Raw genomic sequence first — 17,851 nt, 5'->3', positions numbered from 1 at the left:
TTCTTTTTGATGGTGAATGTCAACTGGTGTGAGCAGTCACACACATTCTGTGGTTGCTCTAATAAAAAGATATTATTGAGACAGAAATAAATAAAATATGTGGAAGGGCCACCTGCAATACATATGAATCAATCAGCCGAAAAATATGTCAGTGGCATTTCACATAATGGCTGATGCATCATCAGCAACAGAGATGGACAGGTAAGGCCCAATGAAAATTTCCCTTTCCCATTCATAAGATGGATATATATATATATATATATATATATATATATATATATATATATATATATATATATATATTTCTAGTTTGTCACCTCAAAATATATTTAACACCTCAAAAGACACATTAGAGAATTAGAGTAAATGTGCATTTAAAATTATTTCACAATGTTAACATTCTTAAATATATGCTTCATTTTCTTTAAATAAAATATAATATTAATTTTTCTTTCGATTTTGGGGTGAAATATGGCCTTTTCATGAGAATCCACATGTGAGCAAATACAACACTGAAGCACTTCATATCATTTCCTCTTAGAATCAACTTCCTAATTATCCTGACGTTGTACGAAAAATGTTCTTGCCCCAGTGTGACATAATTTCTATTCTGATCTAAGTGTATCAAACAGCGAGGGTGTTTCCTGTATTAATATAACAGGAAATAATAGGATTGGCTCTGGTCACGGATAATTTGGCGGTTGATATATCTGTCATAATGACGTGGGTGTCCACAAAGAGGTTAAAGGCTACAGCCTCTGTTCAGTGCAGTTAATATGGCTGACATACAGGGCCATCAGATCCATTACGTACACAGACTAGACAGAGAGGAGAGGAGAGCTTGAGTTCAAGTGTGACTCATTTCATCTGGATAATTAACTTGTACTTTTTAATTAGTCCAATGGAAAGTTAGTTAATAGTGTGTCATTTTGTCCAGTGCAACTGATGTTTCATATCTCGTGCCTGATTTCTTAGTGGATTTTTTTTTTTAAGTTTTACTTTCAGAACTGTTTTATATATATATATATATATATATATATATATATATATATATATATATATATATATATAGAAGTACCACCTTTATCTCATATGTTTCTTATTAGCAAAGTATTTTTATAATAGTAAATAAATCTCATTCCTGTTGACCAGCACTGTTGATCACCATCATGTTGTGTTCTGGATTCTGGTGTCTTTACCAGGACTTCTAACTAATTTAACCAGCATTTTAAGAAGAAGTACACTTTAGCATACCTTTAAAAAGAATACCTATGACAGAAAAAAATATCCTTTAAAACAGGGATGGGCAAACTCTGGATGGTCACTGTCCTGCAAAGTTTAGTTCCAACCCTGATAAATCTTACCTGCTTGTAGCCTTTTAGTAATCCTGAAGACATTGATTAGCTGGTTCAGGTGTGTTTGATTAGGGTTGGAGCTAAACTCTGCAGGACAGTGGCTCTTCAGGACCAAGTTTGCCCACCCATGCTTTAAAAGAATATAGTAATATACTTTAATATAAGTGCAAACAAATTATTATTTATTAAACTTATATTACATGGAATTAGCTGAACTTTAGAGTGTTTTCTGACTAACTTCGCCTTTGATATATGGTTATAGTGTACTGACAAGCATTTATGGCAAAAAATATACTTTAATGTCATTTCTATTGAAATATGTATATCAGTTTTTGTGAATATATTTGAAATTACACATACAGTATGTGATGAAGTTGCAATTTAGTACAATTAATTTAGTACAATTTAAAATATCCTTCCATACATCCATACATACTCCAAACTACTATATCAACTGCAGAATCACAGGAGTCATTTAAAATATATTAACTTTAATTGTAATATCAAATAGCACACTACAGTTAAAATTATAATCAAGTACTTTACAGATTATTAAGATTTTAAGTACACTACAAGTGCACACTGAATACAATTAATCACAGTTCTTTTTCATAAGAGCAGCGTATGCTGGTCCAAGCCAGCAACAAACCAGCATAAACCATCTTAATGTTGTATTTTCAGCAAATACTTGTGTTTTTTTCTAGTGCTGTCAAACTGATTATTCACGATTAATCATGTCTAACATAAAAGTTTGTATATGTGTCAGTGTGTATATGTAAGCAATACGGTACAAGAGGCTGTGCTGTATTGTGAATGAGTCACGGCTGAAGGGCGTTGTTAGGCACGATGTGAAGAGGACTGCCTGAAATCCCTTCAGCTGTGACTTATTCACGATACAGCACTAGCCTCAAGTACCTTATTGCTTTTATAAAACAGTTACCACACAATACAAATATTAAAGCCAAAAATATGTATGCAACTTTCATTAAGAAAACTTTCACTAAAAGCCTTCCTTCTGCCCGAAAAAATAGTCCCTAACCGTGAACAGAAACAGAAGTTACATTATTACGCATTAGACTGTCTTTATGAGTGTGTCAGTCAGTAGTGAAGACTTTTACATTGAAAAGACTGAATTAAAGACAGCACTAGTTCTTCTCCTATATCAATGAGTGTTTCTATAGTTGTGAGTGATGTACTTAATGTAGCAACTTTTTGAGTTTAAAGTTGGTGAAAATGACATGCAGTAAGTGCAGTTACAATGGAAGATTAGCCTAAAGAATAAACAACAGCATGCCACACATACAGTTCATTAGGTTAGAAAAACTCTGGCATATTCCGAGAAGAGATTATTACCATATGAACTCTCCTGTCCAGTGAACTTAAGTTATCCTCATGTCCAGGGGCAGCTGTTTCTGTGTGGATCAAATAAGGGGGTTGATGTTCCACATTTGGGGCAATGTTTTAACATGTCTAAGGGGCATATCAACATTATCAACATATCAGCATTTAAGGGGCATGCCAGTGCATGCAGTAATTCAAATAACACTTCCGAGTCTGTGTATGTTATTCTGATATTGTTTCACTTGTTTTGACACATTTGACACTTGAGGTTTATTTTCAGTCTGTGACTCATGAAAGCAACACTCTACAGACATAAAAATCCGAGGACATTACATGTATTCCATTTTATACTGGTCACGGCTATATGTAATTACCTGCAGCACTCAGCTAGTGGCATCAGTGCTGATCAAAACGTAACCAGAAGTTTACAATAAATTATTGTCTCTTGTTAAAAAGAAGTACGCTTTTGCATACTTTTAAAAATAATACTTAGTATGGAAATAATAAACTTTAAATGCAAACCGAATGTAATAATTTTATACACTGAATAGCATGTTATTTATTGAATTAAAATGTATTTAGTTTTTTTTTTTTTATAAAAAATGTAGTTGGTCGAGCTATTGTGCTTTTTGACCAACTTAAGTAATACTCAAGTACATGTTTATGCAACATCATAATTATTTCTGTTGTCTTTGAAATGGATAAAATATGCTGCTGTTTTGCACTGACAAAAATTAAACGATAAACTAAAATATAATTAAATATCATTTGTATTGAAGCTTGTATATTATATATTTAAAAAAAAAATTACACATTTTTAATTATGTTACTATTTTATATATTTAAAATATAAGCTGTTAACTTTAAATGTAATATCAAATAACACACTACAGTTAAAATTATAATTAAGTAGGCCTACTTTACATGTGCTTTAGTACACTACTAGTCAATACATCAAAATAAGTGTACTTTTAAAAGCATGACAAGAGTATAAAAACATAGGCCTACCTAATGATTTAAGAAACTTTTTTTGTTTGTTTTAAGAAACATTCATGAAAGTGTGGCCTACTCTCTTTAAGAACACTTAAGTGGCATTTTTTTAAATTAATATTTATCTGCAAGTATCTTTTTAAATATATTTTTTTAAATTAAAGTAGGCCTACACTACAAGTGCACATTCAATACAACTGAGCACATTTCTATTTTTCCCCACAAGGGTTTAGCAGCTTTCACACAGGCTAAAAAGGTTTAAAATTTGTCCACGACAGGTTTTGACATTTTAATATCTTTATAATATCAATAAGCGTGAGTTAAGAGAGTAAGCATTCAGATTTCGGGAAAGGAATCTATAGTACGTACCTCGTATATCGTAGCGCATACTGTTTGACCCTCAACGCCTTCTGTAGTCAGCTGAAAGAAGGTAAACACGGAAGTCCATTCGGTCTAAATATAGTCGGAACGAGGTTGCTCTTTATACATGTCTTATTAAGTGATTAATATGATTCTAGCAGAGACAGAGACCACAAAATATCGAGAAGGTGTCAAGAACCGAGCAGTTCAATAGTGGTGTCGTTCAGTCTGATATAAGTTCGTATCCTCACACGGAGGTCTGGACGTGCTGAAGTTCAATGGCTTCAGATAAACAAGTCAGGTTTATCATCGTAGGTGGAGGAATCGCAGGTGTAACATGTGCAGAACAGGTATGAACACATCAAAAACAATAACTGATCCAATGGCTGGTCTGTTTGATAACTTTCTAATTTCATAACATTTGCAGATCGCATCGCAGTTCCCATCAGATGAAGTTTATCTTCTGACAGCCTCTCCCTTAGTGAAGACGGTTACAAATTTTAAACAGGTTTGATATTTCACATTGACTTTGCGTGTCTTTCTTTCAGCACTTTGACTATTTATTCTGGAAAAATTAAACTTCTTCAACATGAACCTCTTAAATAATTACGTTATGTAAAAAAGAAGTACACTTTAGCATACTTTTAAAAAGAGTACTTATTATGAAATAATATACTTTAAAAGAATATGCATAAATGAATGTAATGTTTTCGTACCCTTAATTTCATGTTATTGACAATTAAATTAAGATGTATTATAGTTTAAATTTATATTAAATGCACTTAAGAGTGCTTTTTTACCAAATTAAGTAATACTTAAGTAAATGTTTATGTGTAATTTCATAATTATTTCTGTTTTCATTGAAATGGTTAAAATGTACTAGCAAATGTACTGACAAACGTTTATGATAAACTAATTTATTTCTGAGCCAATAATCTTTATATTGAATAAAAAAAAAAAGTTATCTTCCTTTTTCCATGTAGGTGTCGAAGACCTTGGAAGAATTCGATATTGAGGAACAGCCATCCAGGGTTTTAGAAGAAAAGTATCCCAATCTGACAGTTGTACAGTCTGCAGTCAAACTCCTGCGAGCTAAGGAACATGTATGTTAACTTAAAATATACACTTTGTTTCTTTTTCCATATTCAAAATGTAATTTTAAATCGCGCTCTCAATTTTTGCAGCTTTTACAAGCAGAGAATGGCCAGACGTTCCATTATAAAAAGGTGTGTCTCTGCAGTGGAGGCAGACCCAAGCTTCTTATTCAAGACAAACCTCATGTGCTGGGCATACGAGACACAGACAGTGCTCAGGTACACTGGAGCTCATTAATAATGAACATACACTATATGGACAAAAATATTGGGACGCACCTCTTAATTATTGGATACAGGCGTTTTATTCAGACCAATTGAGTGTGTAAATTCAAGCACCTAGCCAGTCTGCATTTACAAAATATTTGTGAAAAAAAAATGATTAATGAAGAAGTCAGTTTATGAAATGTCATCCCAGCTAGATATTCTACAGCCAAATGTAAGTGGTATTATTGGAAAGTGGAAATGTTTAGGAACAGCAGCAGTTCGGCCACAAAGCGGAAGACCACGTCAAGTCACAGAGCGAACCTGTCACTGAGTGTTGGGGTGCTTGCTGCGTAAAAGTCGCCAATGCTCTGCTGATTCCTTAGCTGAAGAGTTCCAAACTTCTACTGTTTCCATGGCCGAGCAGCTACATGCAAGCCTCACATCACCAAGTACAATGCCAAGTGTCGGATGGAGTGGTGTAAAGCACGCCGCCACTGGACTCTGGAGCAGTGGAAACATGTTCTGTGGAGTGACGAATCACACTACTCTGTTTGGCAGTCTGATGGGCGAGTCTGGGATTGGTTGATGCCAGGAGAGCGTTACTTGCCTTACTGCATTTTGCCAACTGTAAAGTTTGGTGGAGGTGGGAAAAAGGTATGGGTCTTTTTTTCAGGGGTTGGGCTAGGCCACTTACTTACAGTGCTTCAGCATACCAAGACATTTTGCACAATGCTCTGCTTCCAACTTTGTGGGAACAGTTTTTCTGTGCCCCAGTGCACAAAGCAAGGTCCAAAAAGACATGGTTGGATGAGTTTGGTGTGGAAGAACTTGACTGGCCCTGACCTCAACCCCATCAAACACCTTTGGGATGAACTGGAACAGAGGTTACGAGCCAGGCCTTCCCGTCCAACATCAGTGCCTGACCTCACAAATGCTCTACTGGATGAATGGGCAAAAAAAAATTCCCAGAGAAACACTTCAAAAAAGCCTTACCAGAAGAGTTAAAACTACTGTAATAGCTGCAAATGGGGGTGCCAACTACAAATTAATGTCTGTGTATGTAGAATACGATGTCATTACAGTCCCTTTTGGTGTAATGGTCAGGTGTCCCAGTACTTTTGTCTATATAGTTATGAATATAACTCTGAGGTGTCAACAAACATGAGTGTGATGCAGAATTATTTAGATGGTTATTTATTAGAAAAAAAAAAAAACAATAACCTGTTTTGATGCTATTTTTACAGGAGTTTCAAAAGCGCTTATCAAAGGCTAAACGGATAGTTGTCATCGGCAATGGAGGAATCGCATTAGAATTAGTGTAAGTATCTGTATCAACCCAAATTATTAATTCTAAAGGGTTCTGATTAAATGCTTGAAACTGTTTATATTTTGCTGATTTTTCTATCAATATTGTGGAAAATGTTAATAATTAAAGGATGTCTAGGAAGACTAGGTCCAAATGATAATAGAGATTTATTGAGATGGATCTTCTATAGTATTTGCTATCTGTTCCTGTAGGTATGAAGTAGAGGGTTGTGAGGTTATCTGGGCTATAAAGGATAAAGCCATAGGAAACACATTCTTTGATGCAGGAGCTGCTCAGTTTCTCATTCCCTCACTGGAGGCTGAAAAGAAAGACAGGTCTTTGCCATGCAAGAGATCACGCTACACTACTGACAAGACCGGAGGTATGAATTCACATTACACACTGCTTTACACACACACAAAATGCACTGCTGCCCTCTTCTGCCAGTTTTGATGGAAAGCAAGTGCTACTGTAATAAAGTAAAGGGAAAAAAAAGGGGAAAGCTTGTTTTTTCACTAATAAAATATTAATTAAAAAGTATTACTTGGAATTAAATTAATATGATTTAATAAAATGTTCACTTAAAGTTAATCTTTTTAAAAACACTAATAATTACATTTAATCACACTTTTAAATGCAGTCTTTAGAAAATCTCAAAATAAATGTTATATACTGTAATGAACATACTATACTGTTTTACTTAAATTCACTTTTTTCAACATTTAAACTGATAGATTTTAATTTTCCGTGTTTAGTTTTTCATTTATTGAGAGTATGTTTAGTGAAAAGGTTTTCTTTTGCATTTTTCGTGTACAGACGACAACATTGTCGTGTAAATGAACAGCCAAAACCCATAAAAAGTTTTTAGTCGTGTAAATGCCCCCTTAGACAAAATTATAAAATCTTATTTATTGGCTTATTGGTATTGTCTTTACACTCCTAATAAACAGCATATCATACATGGCATGCAAAACAAGGTATATTTTCCTGCTTTGCAGGGTAAATTTAGGCGAAATAAACTACTTTTGTCAATAAAATGACAAGTTTTAATTAGATTCCCATTATGCTCAGAGCCTCAGATGATATGTTTGTATATTATACAGCATGTACACTACCAGTCAGTCAAAAGTCACATACTCATTATACACGGCTATTTTGCACATTTTATAATAATAATATTAAAAATTATACAATTAATAAAATTCAATTAATTTAATTATAAAAAGTCTTCTTCTGTTCACATCTTCAACTTTCTTCAAAACCCACAATATTTCCAGTTATTCCCAGCCGATCAAAAGGTAATGAAAATATTAATTCAGTCAAATTTGCTCATGTATTTTTTACAACAGGCTACAGTGGGACTTCAGGAGAGCTTGGCAGTGCTTTAGGCCCAGATTGGCATGAAGGGATTGAATTAAAAGGAGCAGAGCAGGTTTGTTTAAATTTTTATTTTATTTTTTTTTTAAATGATCTCTTGTCACTTAATTAATTTTTTTTTCTTCATTTCCCAGAGTTCCAGTGGAGTCCATATAGAATATGAGTGTGAGGTTGATGAGATCTTCACCCAACAGGAGTTTTTGCAGTCTAAACTCAGAACAAAGAAATCTGAATTAGGTTATTCTAAAATTAATCATTCTGTTAAGCAAATATGAAACCTCAGTGCTTTACAGCTAAAATAAAATAACTAAAACCATTTTTTTAACTTTCCATAGGGATGTGGCCAGCTTATGTCCAGTTAACCAATGGGAAAGTTTATGGCTGTGATTTTGTTGTCAGCGCAACAGGTGTCGTGCCGAACACTGATCCTTTTCTCCATGGCAACAATGTAAAATAAATATCTGAATTGACACATTTATTTCACTTTTCAATTTTATGTATTAAAAAAAAAAAAAAAAAGTTATCATATAAAAATCTTTAATTAGTAAATGTTTTTTTTTTTTTTTAATGATCCTTATTGGTCAATTTTGGATTTTATTGAAAAAAAAATTATTTAAAATTATTTTATTTTATTTAAATGTAATTATTAATGTTTTTAAAGATTTAATTATTTAAAATCTTTAAAAACACTAATAATTACATTTTTTACATTTTATGTGTTTTATTTTCATTTATTTAGACAAAATACTATAGAATTTGAATTATTGGCTTATTGACATTGTCAGTGTATCCCTAAGAAATAGCATATCGTACATGCCATGTAAAGCGAGGTATATTTTACACCTTTGTAGGGTAATTTTATGCAAATTGAGCTACTTGTCACAATAAAATGAATAGTAAGAAGTGGCCCAATTTACCAGAATTCAATCTTTATTGTATCCCTTATGCATTTAATATTTTCCCATTCCAGTTTGAGCTGGCAGCAGATCATGGTTTAAGAGTGGATGATCATATGCGGACGTCCGAACAGGATGTGTATGCGGCTGGTGATGTATGTACTGCAGGCTGGGAGCCCAGTGCTCTCTGGCAACAGGTACAACTGCACATCCTCACTTACTGTATTAGTGCATTTCATCTCATACTTTTGATCTTTTTGTGACATGAGAACACACACTATACCTATACCCGATACTTGTTATAGACACAGTGGTTACAATTCTGGGTCAGTGATTTAAAAAAAAAAAAAAAAAAAATTATTGTAATGCACTGAGGATGAACTTTCTAAGTCATCTCTCCTGTTATGTGAAGATGCGATTGTGGACTCAGGCGCGTCAAATGGGCTGGTACGCGGCACGTTGTATGGCTGCAGATGTGCTGGAGGAGCCCATAGAGCTGGACTTCTGCTTTGAGCTGTTCTCACACATCACCAAGTTCTTCAACTACAAGGCGAGTACTTCTGTTTATGTCTATTTCTACAAAAATGTGTTATTTTCTTGTTTGTAACTCCCTTTTTGAAGAAATTTCAGATATTGTTTAAAGGCCTGAAAATTCAGAATTTGAGTATTCAGAATTTGAGTCAGAAATGGAGTGACAGAAGAAATTTAATTACAATTCGAAGAAATTTTATTACAATTCAAAGAAATTTACACAGAGGAAACTGAATTTGGAAATTAATATTGGAGATGCAAACTCATCAGGAGTAAAAAATGTGGTAAAGATGCAAGTTTAAAAAAGGCAGAGAAAAACTCTACTTTTTTTCTCTTAAAACTCTACTTATTTTTATCTTAAGTTCTAAAAATGAAACCAATAAAAAAAAAACATTAAGACAAACTTTTTACAGTAATACAACTTTTGTACTACAAAATAAAAAAGTATTTAATAATAATAATAATAATAATAATTAAAGAAAATTTAAAGAACACCAATAAAATTGCAATTCTAATATTTATGGTTGTCTTAATTTCTTTGCTTTCAAATGTTTATTTTTGGTGGAAAACTGCAGGGAGACCTTAAAGATTCACATTGCATCCCTGAATTTGAATCTATAGATTATAATGAAGCAGAATATACTAGCACATAAATATTTTAATATTTAAAATGTCAAATGTTAAAATATGTGTAAAATATTAATATGATAATGCATTAAAGGCTATATGTGGAATTCAGAAACCCTTGTTATTAGTGACACCGGTGGCCACACAGTGAACTGCAGCCAGCAACTTATTGCTCTTGCTCACACTCGTGTACATGTAATGAGAGACTGAATGTGATTCTAGGCTCTGATATACTCACAGCAAATTCATTCTTTTGCTAAAAAAGCAAATTCATTCTTTTGCTTTTTCATTCTTTGCTAAAAAAGAAATTTGCATGCATGCCACATTGACATTACAGCATAGACTAGCTCTTTTGGCATTGTCCTGAACATTGCATAAGCATTTGTTTCATGTGTCATTGAACAGAAGAGAGACTCTTGTAAGCATGTGTAAACTTCATCCTTTTGATTTTCCTGGCAAAAACAACCCAAGTCCTTCACATGAAAATCAGTCTACAGTCTATCGTACATAACCTAGGAAGTTGGGGAAAGTCTAGTTTTGTAAGTTTCATAGTTTTGACAATAAAGGGTATGCACATGACATCCCTGCAGTTACACCCACTGAGTGGCAGCATTGGTTTTCAGCGTGAATGCCACGAAAAACACACAAAATACTTCTAAAATGGGAAAGAGCTTTGCAATTGACTGTACAAAATAGATTTGACAAGAAAACAGGTATATTTTTACAGACTGCCAGAAGCTACAGAAAAGAGAAGCAAATAGATCGATGCAATTCACAGAATTAACTGCACTTCAGGCAACAAAACGTGGATTTCTAGTTATCATTTTGTGTCAATATGTTGAATTTTGGGGTAAAATCAATCTATATTGTATTGAGAACTCAATTAAATCAATTTAAATATTTAACTTAATTTTTTTTTTATCTTATCTTCTGCATAATTGGGTGTTTTTAAATAAACACTGACAAAAACTATACAAGTTTTAGAATTGATCACCTGGATTTAGAGCCACCTATATTGTATTTATATAAAGCGTTCACAGTCAAAGGCAAATTTGCTCTATGTATTTCCCTGGCTTCGAAAGGTACATATAAATGTCAGGAAACAATTCCTGACTGCATGTCAATATCCTTTGCTGGATCTTTAGTAAGTTGTAAGGACCACTATCGAGTCCAACCTTTAGTTTAATTTGATAATCATTTGTTCTACTCATGTTTTCGCAGTTTACCCTATTAAATCCAGTCATGCAGCAGGCTCTTTTGTCACTCAGTCTGGCTGAGGGGGCGTGTTCCAGCTGGAAATTGACATCAGTGCATACCCTCTATAAATTTTGCACACATTTAATGTCTGTTGTTTATTTTTTATTTTAGGTGGTTTTGCTAGGCAAGTTTAATGCTCAGGGTTTGGGTCAAGACCATGAGCTTCTTGTGCGCTGTACAAAAGGGCATGAGTATGTGAAGGTGGTTCTGACTGGGGGCCGAATGGTGGGGGCCGTCCTAATCGGAGAGACGGATCTGGAGGAAACCTTCGAAAACCTCATTCTCAACCAAATGGACTTGTCCCGATATGGCGAAGAGCTTCTTAATCCTAATATTGACATTGAAGACTACTTTGACTGAATCTTGCTGGTTAGTCAATCACAGAGAGATGAGTAAGTTCTATTTTAAAGCACTGTGTAAATTCTGTTATACTAGCAACACTCCCTCAGTCTTCCATCATTCTCAGCCAAGCAGGAAGTCCCACTTCTAAGGCAACAGCCTTTGCTCGAGTCTATATTGTCATGCTGGGCTCACAAACAAACAGACTGCGATGCAGGTTTCCGCAGAAAAATACCCATTGTGGCTTTAAAAGATTAGTTCACATAAAAGTAAATTTCATTATTTACTCGTCCTTATGTCACTCCAAGCTCATAAACTCATTTGTGGAAAGGTTTTTAAGAACATGAAAGGTTTAGAAGAATATCCTGTGAGCAGCTGACCAATATGTAAGTTATTCACTAAAAACCAGTGAGTTGATCTTTAGAATCTGAAATTATTCAGATTGGTTTTGCGATTAACTAATTTATTGAAAAGATCCAACTCAACGATGGAAGTCAAGATTTTCCGTGAATAATGATTTAAAGGGTTAGTTCACCCAAAAATGAAAATTATGTCATTAATGACTCACCCTCATGTCATTCCAAACCGGTAAGACCTCTGTTCATCTTCGGAACACAGTTTAAGATATTTTAGATATAGTCCGAGAGCTTTCTGTCCCTCCATTGAAAGTGTATGTACGGTATACTGTCCATGTCCAGAAAGGTAATAAAAACATCATCAAAGTAGTCCATGTGACATCAGTGGGTTAGTTAGAATTTGTTGAAGCATCGAAAATACATTTTGGTCCAAAAATAACAAAAACTATGACTTTATTCGGCATTGTCTTCTCTTCCGGGTCTATTGTCAATCCGCGTTCACGACTCCGCAGTGACGCTGCTTGTGACAGCGGTTGCTGCTGTGTAGGAGCTTCTTCCATCACTCTTAGTTCTTCGTCCGTGTATTCGGGTTCAAATAAATATGGCAGAGCAAAAAAATGCAAGTCTTCCTCTGTGTCGAAATCCTTAGACATGTTTGCGAAGGTTGTTTTGTTTACAGCGTGCGTCTCCCTCAGACTGTAAACGAAGCTTGGGCACACCAGATAACAAGTCAGCAGCGTCTTACATCAGCAGCGTCACTGCGGAGTCTTGAACACGGATTGACAACAGACCCAGAAGAGAAGACGATGCTGAATAAAGTCGTAGTTTTTGTTATTTTTGGACCAAAATGTATTTTCGATGCTTCAACAAATTCTAACTAACCCACTGATGTCACATGGACTACTTTGATGATGTTTTTATTACCTTTCTGGACATGGACAGTATACCGTACATACATTTTCAATGGAGGGACAGAAAGCTCTCGGACTAAATCTAAAATATCTTAAACTGTGTTCCGAAGATGAATGGAGGTCTTACGGGTTTGGAACGACATGAGGGTGAGTCATTAATTACATAATTTTCATTTTTGGGTGAACCCTTTAAATTTTTGTCTGCTCCTCATTTTGGTCATATGATGCTGAATATCAATCTGTTAATCACACAAAGCTGGCTTCAGAAGTCTTGGATTGTAGAGGACAATTTTGATGACACTAAAACTTGCATGGAAGAGTGACTGGTACATTGTTCAAAATTTTTCATTTGTCTTCCACAGAAGAAAAAAGTTATATGGGTTTGGAACAATGGTGAAGGTAAATGAATGACAAGGCTGAATTAAAATTTTTGGGTGAGCTATTCTTTTAAAGAATAAACTTTTAGAAGTTACAATGTACATTGTGCGTCAGAAAAAATAACAGGCTATTGAGGTGCCAAGTAACGTTTATTTGATCCTTGATTTCAGTTCTCACATCATGAGGCAAGTAATAATTTAAGTCCGTATGTGGATATGCTGAAGCACCGTGTTCATTTTCAACAAGGCACTTTTAATTTTTTTGGGGTTATGTATCTGTTGACCTCCATATGATCGTTTGGTGATCAACTCTGTGATTGGACTGATGATGTAAATAAAGTCCTCTTGATTTCATCAGGATTGTGAAGATCTGTGCTGAACTGATGTGTTCTTTTTTGGAATGATGGGAACATTCTTGGCCAAGAGTGGCAGTGAAAGCACTGCTTGAGGTGAGCTTCTGTTAAATTCAAAAAGTATAACGTTAAATGACTTAGTCCTCTAAAATGCATAAAATTCCAACCTTTTGCAGAAATATTTTCCCAAAGACACCTTAGTTTATGTAAACATTCTGACATTTTACACACATTCTCTAATTCTGCAGCATTCATTGTTGCAGTGATACTGCAGTGAAATTAGTTGCAGCGGTATTCAAGCACATACTCTGGATATATCTGATTGGAATCAAAGATAACAAAAATCCTTGGACAGAGTGCATTATCTACACAACTATCGTGTATGTTATCATTCTGGTCATCGTTAGGTGTACAATAATCTTGATGGCCTGTTCTGTACTTCCCAACAATAACGCGGGCAAGCAGCATTACTTTGGTTCCCTGGCAGGTGTTTTCACTATATTTGGTAGCAAGGGATGCATGTTTTGCAAAGTAGGTTCCTGCAAAGAAAAGAAAAGGGGGAAAAAAAACAACAACATTATTATTATTAACATTTTAAATGCAAAAAAAGAGAGAAAATATTAGAACCACAACCCACCTTTGCCTAATACATGCCCCTTTCTTCTCTTGTCTGATAGTCTGCAACTGAAATTAAATGTGCAAATAGAGCGCACGCTTTTTGCACTTGTGCCATGAAACAGCATTTGCTCTTCAATATCTGATTGTCCTTTTATCCTCATCAACTGGATTTTTTTCCTAAGAATTCAAAATTCAGGTAATACATTTTTATAAATGTGATTTTTTTTTTTTTTTTCACATACAAGTAAAACAATGGTATAATGTGAACAGTAACACTCATAAGGATTCCAAACATTTTTCTTTTAATTCATTAATAGATGGATATGGTCTTACAGTACAAGCAGGTATCATGTTCTTTATACAAAATATAATCTGTATTACTATTACTACTAATAATAATAGTTGCTGTTTTTATTCATTTATTATTATTATTATTTTAGGGTGAAACATGTTTTCATGAAATTCACTAAATGGTCCTAGATGAAGCAATGCATTCTTATTACCTACAAAACAATTCCCAAAGGTCCATGTTTTGTATTCTGTTGATGGATACGATGGAATCATGCAGTAAGCCAACATCCCTGACAAATCTCTCCATCTCCTGATATTCTCTGCAGTCTTTTCTTAGAGAGATTAACTAATTGAGATAGGAGAACATTTTCAAAGAGAATGTCACCACAAATACATTTTCAGCCCATCAAATGTAATAAATAAACAAAGGAATTTAGCACTATGATAAGCACTTCCTGTTACCTGATAAGGTTTTTTGGGATCTACATTCTCCCAGTGTGCAGGTGGAGAGGGAGAAATGTCATCACATTTGCACCTGTTAAACAAAACATGTCCTGAATGGTTAGTTTCTTTTTTGTTTCATTGAAAAGGAAATGGAATGATTGCATTATACTTGGCTGTAATTTTTTTACACTGTGTGTGACCCCAAAACGTATTTTGACATTTTAAACTAACTTGATTTTTTTTTAGCCAACTAGATGTATGAATTTCGCCAAAGTTCACACAGATACTTATTTTGAACAATATATCTATTGGTTTTATGATTTTGTTCCCAGGCAAAGTTTCTTTTTGTGAAATGTTTTGTGTAAAACGTGCGGCTTAAGTGTCCAAATACTTCCTGGGGCCACTGAAATAAAATAAAATAAAATAATTAAAAATATTTTACCTGAAGCCAATATCAGTCTGAAATGAGCGTTTAATCTGCTTTATTTTCCCAGTTTTAAAGTTGAACTGTGTGCTTTCTAAATTCGAACACATTAATAAAAAATAAAACACTGATTGATAATGACAAGCTCAGATGTTGATATTCAGCCACATTTATGAGGTTTGTCATGGGTCTCTATACAACATGGCTATTGCGTTATTTAATTTACACTATATGTAGACACTTCAAAAAAGTATTTCTAAATTTGTTAGTTAAAACATTTGAAAAGTTGTAGGTTGTAAGGATATCATCAGTAAACTATTTACCTGCAAAGTTAATCTGGAACTGAACTCCAGCACTAGTCATGTTAATAACCCCTTTGGGGTTTCTGAGGTAATATCTCTCCAGATCATTACTTGACATGAAATTCTTTGGGTCATCCTAAAACAAACAGTTTTAATCTATTTTAAAGGCAACCAGCTGCAAAAGAACATAAATAAGACCTTTATAATAAATACATATTACCTCAACTCTGTGCCAGACACCACACTTTGCCTTGTAATACCAGTACCATGGTGTTTCAGATGTGTCCATATATTCCACTTCATCCTCCAGCGCCAAACCAGCAAACTCATCTAACATTTTAAGAGGTAAAATTAACTAAAACCTAGGAAAACGTTTTTAATTGAAAACTCATCAAGATACCCATATTTCTTGGCTGGAAAAAACATTAAACATAGTAACAATAGAAATATAGTGTCGCAGTTTAACAGACAAATCGAAAGCAACCATAGCCTACACCTATGATCGCACCTATGAAAATCTCACATTATTATGCAATTCGATGACGTGAAAGTGCAGAGAAATGGAAACTTACTGGTGGTATAATAATCATTAACAAGCCACACCAGGCGATCACTGTAACGCATTATGTGACCAGAAGTGACGTCAAACAATTGTACATAGCCTACTGTATGCGTAAATAAGCGGGTTATACCTCGGAGTCTTTTATTTCAGTCTTTTATTGAAAACGAAAGACAAAACAGGCTATAATTGGCCGATATTGTGCTCAGGTGGCGTGGTCTCGATTTTTTGACTGGTAGTTCGGCGTTTATGCTGTCAAACTTTGTGAAAATATCGACCGCTATTCTTGAGTCAGCAAAACCTTTGAGAAACGATACATCCATGAAGATAGATCAGTTTGACCAATTCATAATTTAGATAGGCCTAATTTAAGCATCCGAAATATATGTAGTTTAGTTACACAGTTTACTAATGCCGTAAAACTGAATGTAGCCTACTATGAATTAAACAACAAATAGTTCGTTAATATACCAATATTACAGCACCCCCTGGCCTGCATCCATCCATCCATTTTCCAAACCGCTAGTCCAATGTTGGTCCAGCAGCGTAATATCAGGTATAAATGACCTTTTAATTGATTATTACGTTGTTTACTTAAGGTTTAAACATAGTTTCCATGACAAGATAAATATTTTAAGATGTTCAAGTCAAGATAAATATTTTCTACTATAATAGTAGTACTAATGAGCTGCCAGTTTGCTACGTCTCTTTTCTTTTATTATTATTATTATTAAACACAGCACACAGGGGATAGTTTGCTAAGTTTAAGTTATCTCTTTTACGTCTATGGGCTTCCTATAGACGTTTATAGAATAGAAGTAGAAACTAGTGTTTGAGACTTCAGCGCCCTCTATTGGCTGACTGCAGCTCTGTTCCCTCCCAGTTTCACTTTCTCAAAGACGGAACCAGGGAACTCTTCAATTCACGAGAAGAGGTTGTTGAGCTGATTTACATCTCTGTAAAATGGCAGAAGCCAGCATTTCAGTGGCTCAGGTCCAGTTCAGCTGTCCAGTTTGTCTGGATATACTGAAGGACCCAGTGACCATTCCCTGTGGACAGGGCCGGATTAACATAAGGGCTAGGTGGGGCTGAAGCCCCAGGGCCCGCGGGTAGAGGGGGCCCGTGATTGGCTGGAGGAAATGAGATTGACAAGTCAAAGGTGGTTGATTTGTGTCTAATAAAATAACAAGAAAAAATTATTGGAAAATGTGCCTGACTGATAAATCACCGTCCAATCAAAATCACCTTACAATTCGCGCTATGACATCGGGAAACTCCTCTTTGCTTATTGCTTGTTCAGCCTCGCTGGTGTTCAAAATGATAAACAAAAGTGATAGTGGTGCGCAAAAAAAGGAAAAATAAGCTTGAAAGGGATAAAAAGGATGCTAATCTTACAGCAAAAATTCCAAAACTAACTAACTACTTCAGTTCACATAAAACATCCGAGCCAGTGGAAGACCCCGCGTGCAGCGGCAGCTCACAATTATCTTCACCCACCGACACCGTCGCCGATCTGCGTGCTTTACACGTTGAAGA

The 17,851-nt window shown here is 34.7% G+C and overlaps 2 protein-coding genes across 5 annotated transcripts; one reads left to right on the top strand and one right to left on the bottom strand.

Moving 5' to 3' along the window:
• The first annotated feature begins 4,072 nt into the window (after window positions 1–4,072).
• pyroxd1 (pyridine nucleotide-disulphide oxidoreductase domain 1) lies at window positions 4,073–11,733 on the top strand. The gene is made up of 12 exons (XM_048156470.1): window positions 4,073–4,396; window positions 4,474–4,554; window positions 5,030–5,149; window positions 5,231–5,359; window positions 6,592–6,665; window positions 6,866–7,035; window positions 8,003–8,085; window positions 8,165–8,267; window positions 8,366–8,478; window positions 9,001–9,123; window positions 9,339–9,476; window positions 11,453–11,733. The coding sequence occupies exons 1-12, from the start codon at window positions 4,325–4,327 to the stop codon at window positions 11,699–11,701; spliced, it is 1,455 nt and encodes a 484-aa protein (XP_048012427.1). The 5' UTR covers window positions 4,073–4,324; the 3' UTR covers window positions 11,702–11,733.
• A 1,722-nt stretch (window positions 11,734–13,455) lies between these two features.
• Window positions 13,456–16,893, bottom strand: LOC125245991 (protein mono-ADP-ribosyltransferase PARP11-like). 4 transcript variants are annotated; one of them, XM_048156817.1, is made up of 9 exons: window positions 16,787–16,893; window positions 15,977–16,086; window positions 15,778–15,892; window positions 15,473–15,548; window positions 15,049–15,121; window positions 14,799–14,932; window positions 14,315–14,472; window positions 13,985–14,216; window positions 13,456–13,781 (listed from the first exon to the last, which is right to left on the bottom strand). In XM_048156817.1, the coding sequence occupies exons 1-9, from the start codon at window positions 16,824–16,826 to the stop codon at window positions 13,679–13,681; spliced, it is 1,041 nt and encodes a 346-aa protein (XP_048012774.1). In that variant the 5' UTR covers window positions 16,827–16,893; the 3' UTR covers window positions 13,456–13,678. The 4 variants fall into 4 exon arrangements, with proteins under 4 accessions (XP_048012774.1, XP_048012773.1, XP_048012775.1 ...); XM_048156816.1 differs by lacking the exon at window positions 16,787–16,893 and adding an exon at window positions 16,329–16,735; XM_048156818.1 differs by lacking the exon at window positions 16,787–16,893 and adding an exon at window positions 16,329–16,734 and having other exon boundaries at window positions 13,456–14,216.
• Window positions 16,894–17,851: the final 958 nt, after the last annotated feature.

The sequence above is a fragment of the Megalobrama amblycephala genome, linkage group LG14 (genome assembly GCF_018812025.1).
Source record: "Megalobrama amblycephala isolate DHTTF-2021 linkage group LG14, ASM1881202v1, whole genome shotgun sequence".
Taxonomy (NCBI): Eukaryota; Metazoa; Chordata; class Actinopteri; order Cypriniformes; family Xenocyprididae; genus Megalobrama; species Megalobrama amblycephala.
The sequence above is the reverse complement of the archived record's forward strand: the minus strand, read 5'-3'. Positions and strand labels throughout refer to the sequence as shown.

Excerpts from the sequence above, each read along its gene's own strand:
- LOC125245991 (XM_048156816.1), bottom strand. The coding sequence starts at position 16,380 with ATGCGTTACAGTGATCGCCTGGTGTGGCTTGTTAATGATTATTATACC. Across the intron at positions 16,087-16,328 it reads TAATGATTATTATACCACCA|ATGAGTTTGCTGGTTTGGCG; the intron begins GTAAGTTTCCAT and ends TTAAAATGTTAG. Across the intron at positions 15,122-15,472 it reads CAGACTGATATTGGCTTCAG|GTGCAAATGTGATGACATTT; the intron begins GTAAAATATTTT and ends TTTGTTTAACAG.
- pyroxd1 (XM_048156470.1), top strand. The coding sequence starts at position 4,325 with ATGGCTTCAGATAAACAAGTCAGGTTTATCATCGTAGGTGGAGGAATC. Across the intron at positions 6,666-6,865 it reads GGAATCGCATTAGAATTAGT|GTATGAAGTAGAGGGTTGTG; the intron begins GTAAGTATCTGT and ends CTGTTCCTGTAG. Across the intron at positions 7,036-8,002 it reads CACTACTGACAAGACCGGAG|GCTACAGTGGGACTTCAGGA; the intron begins GTATGAATTCAC and ends TTTTTACAACAG.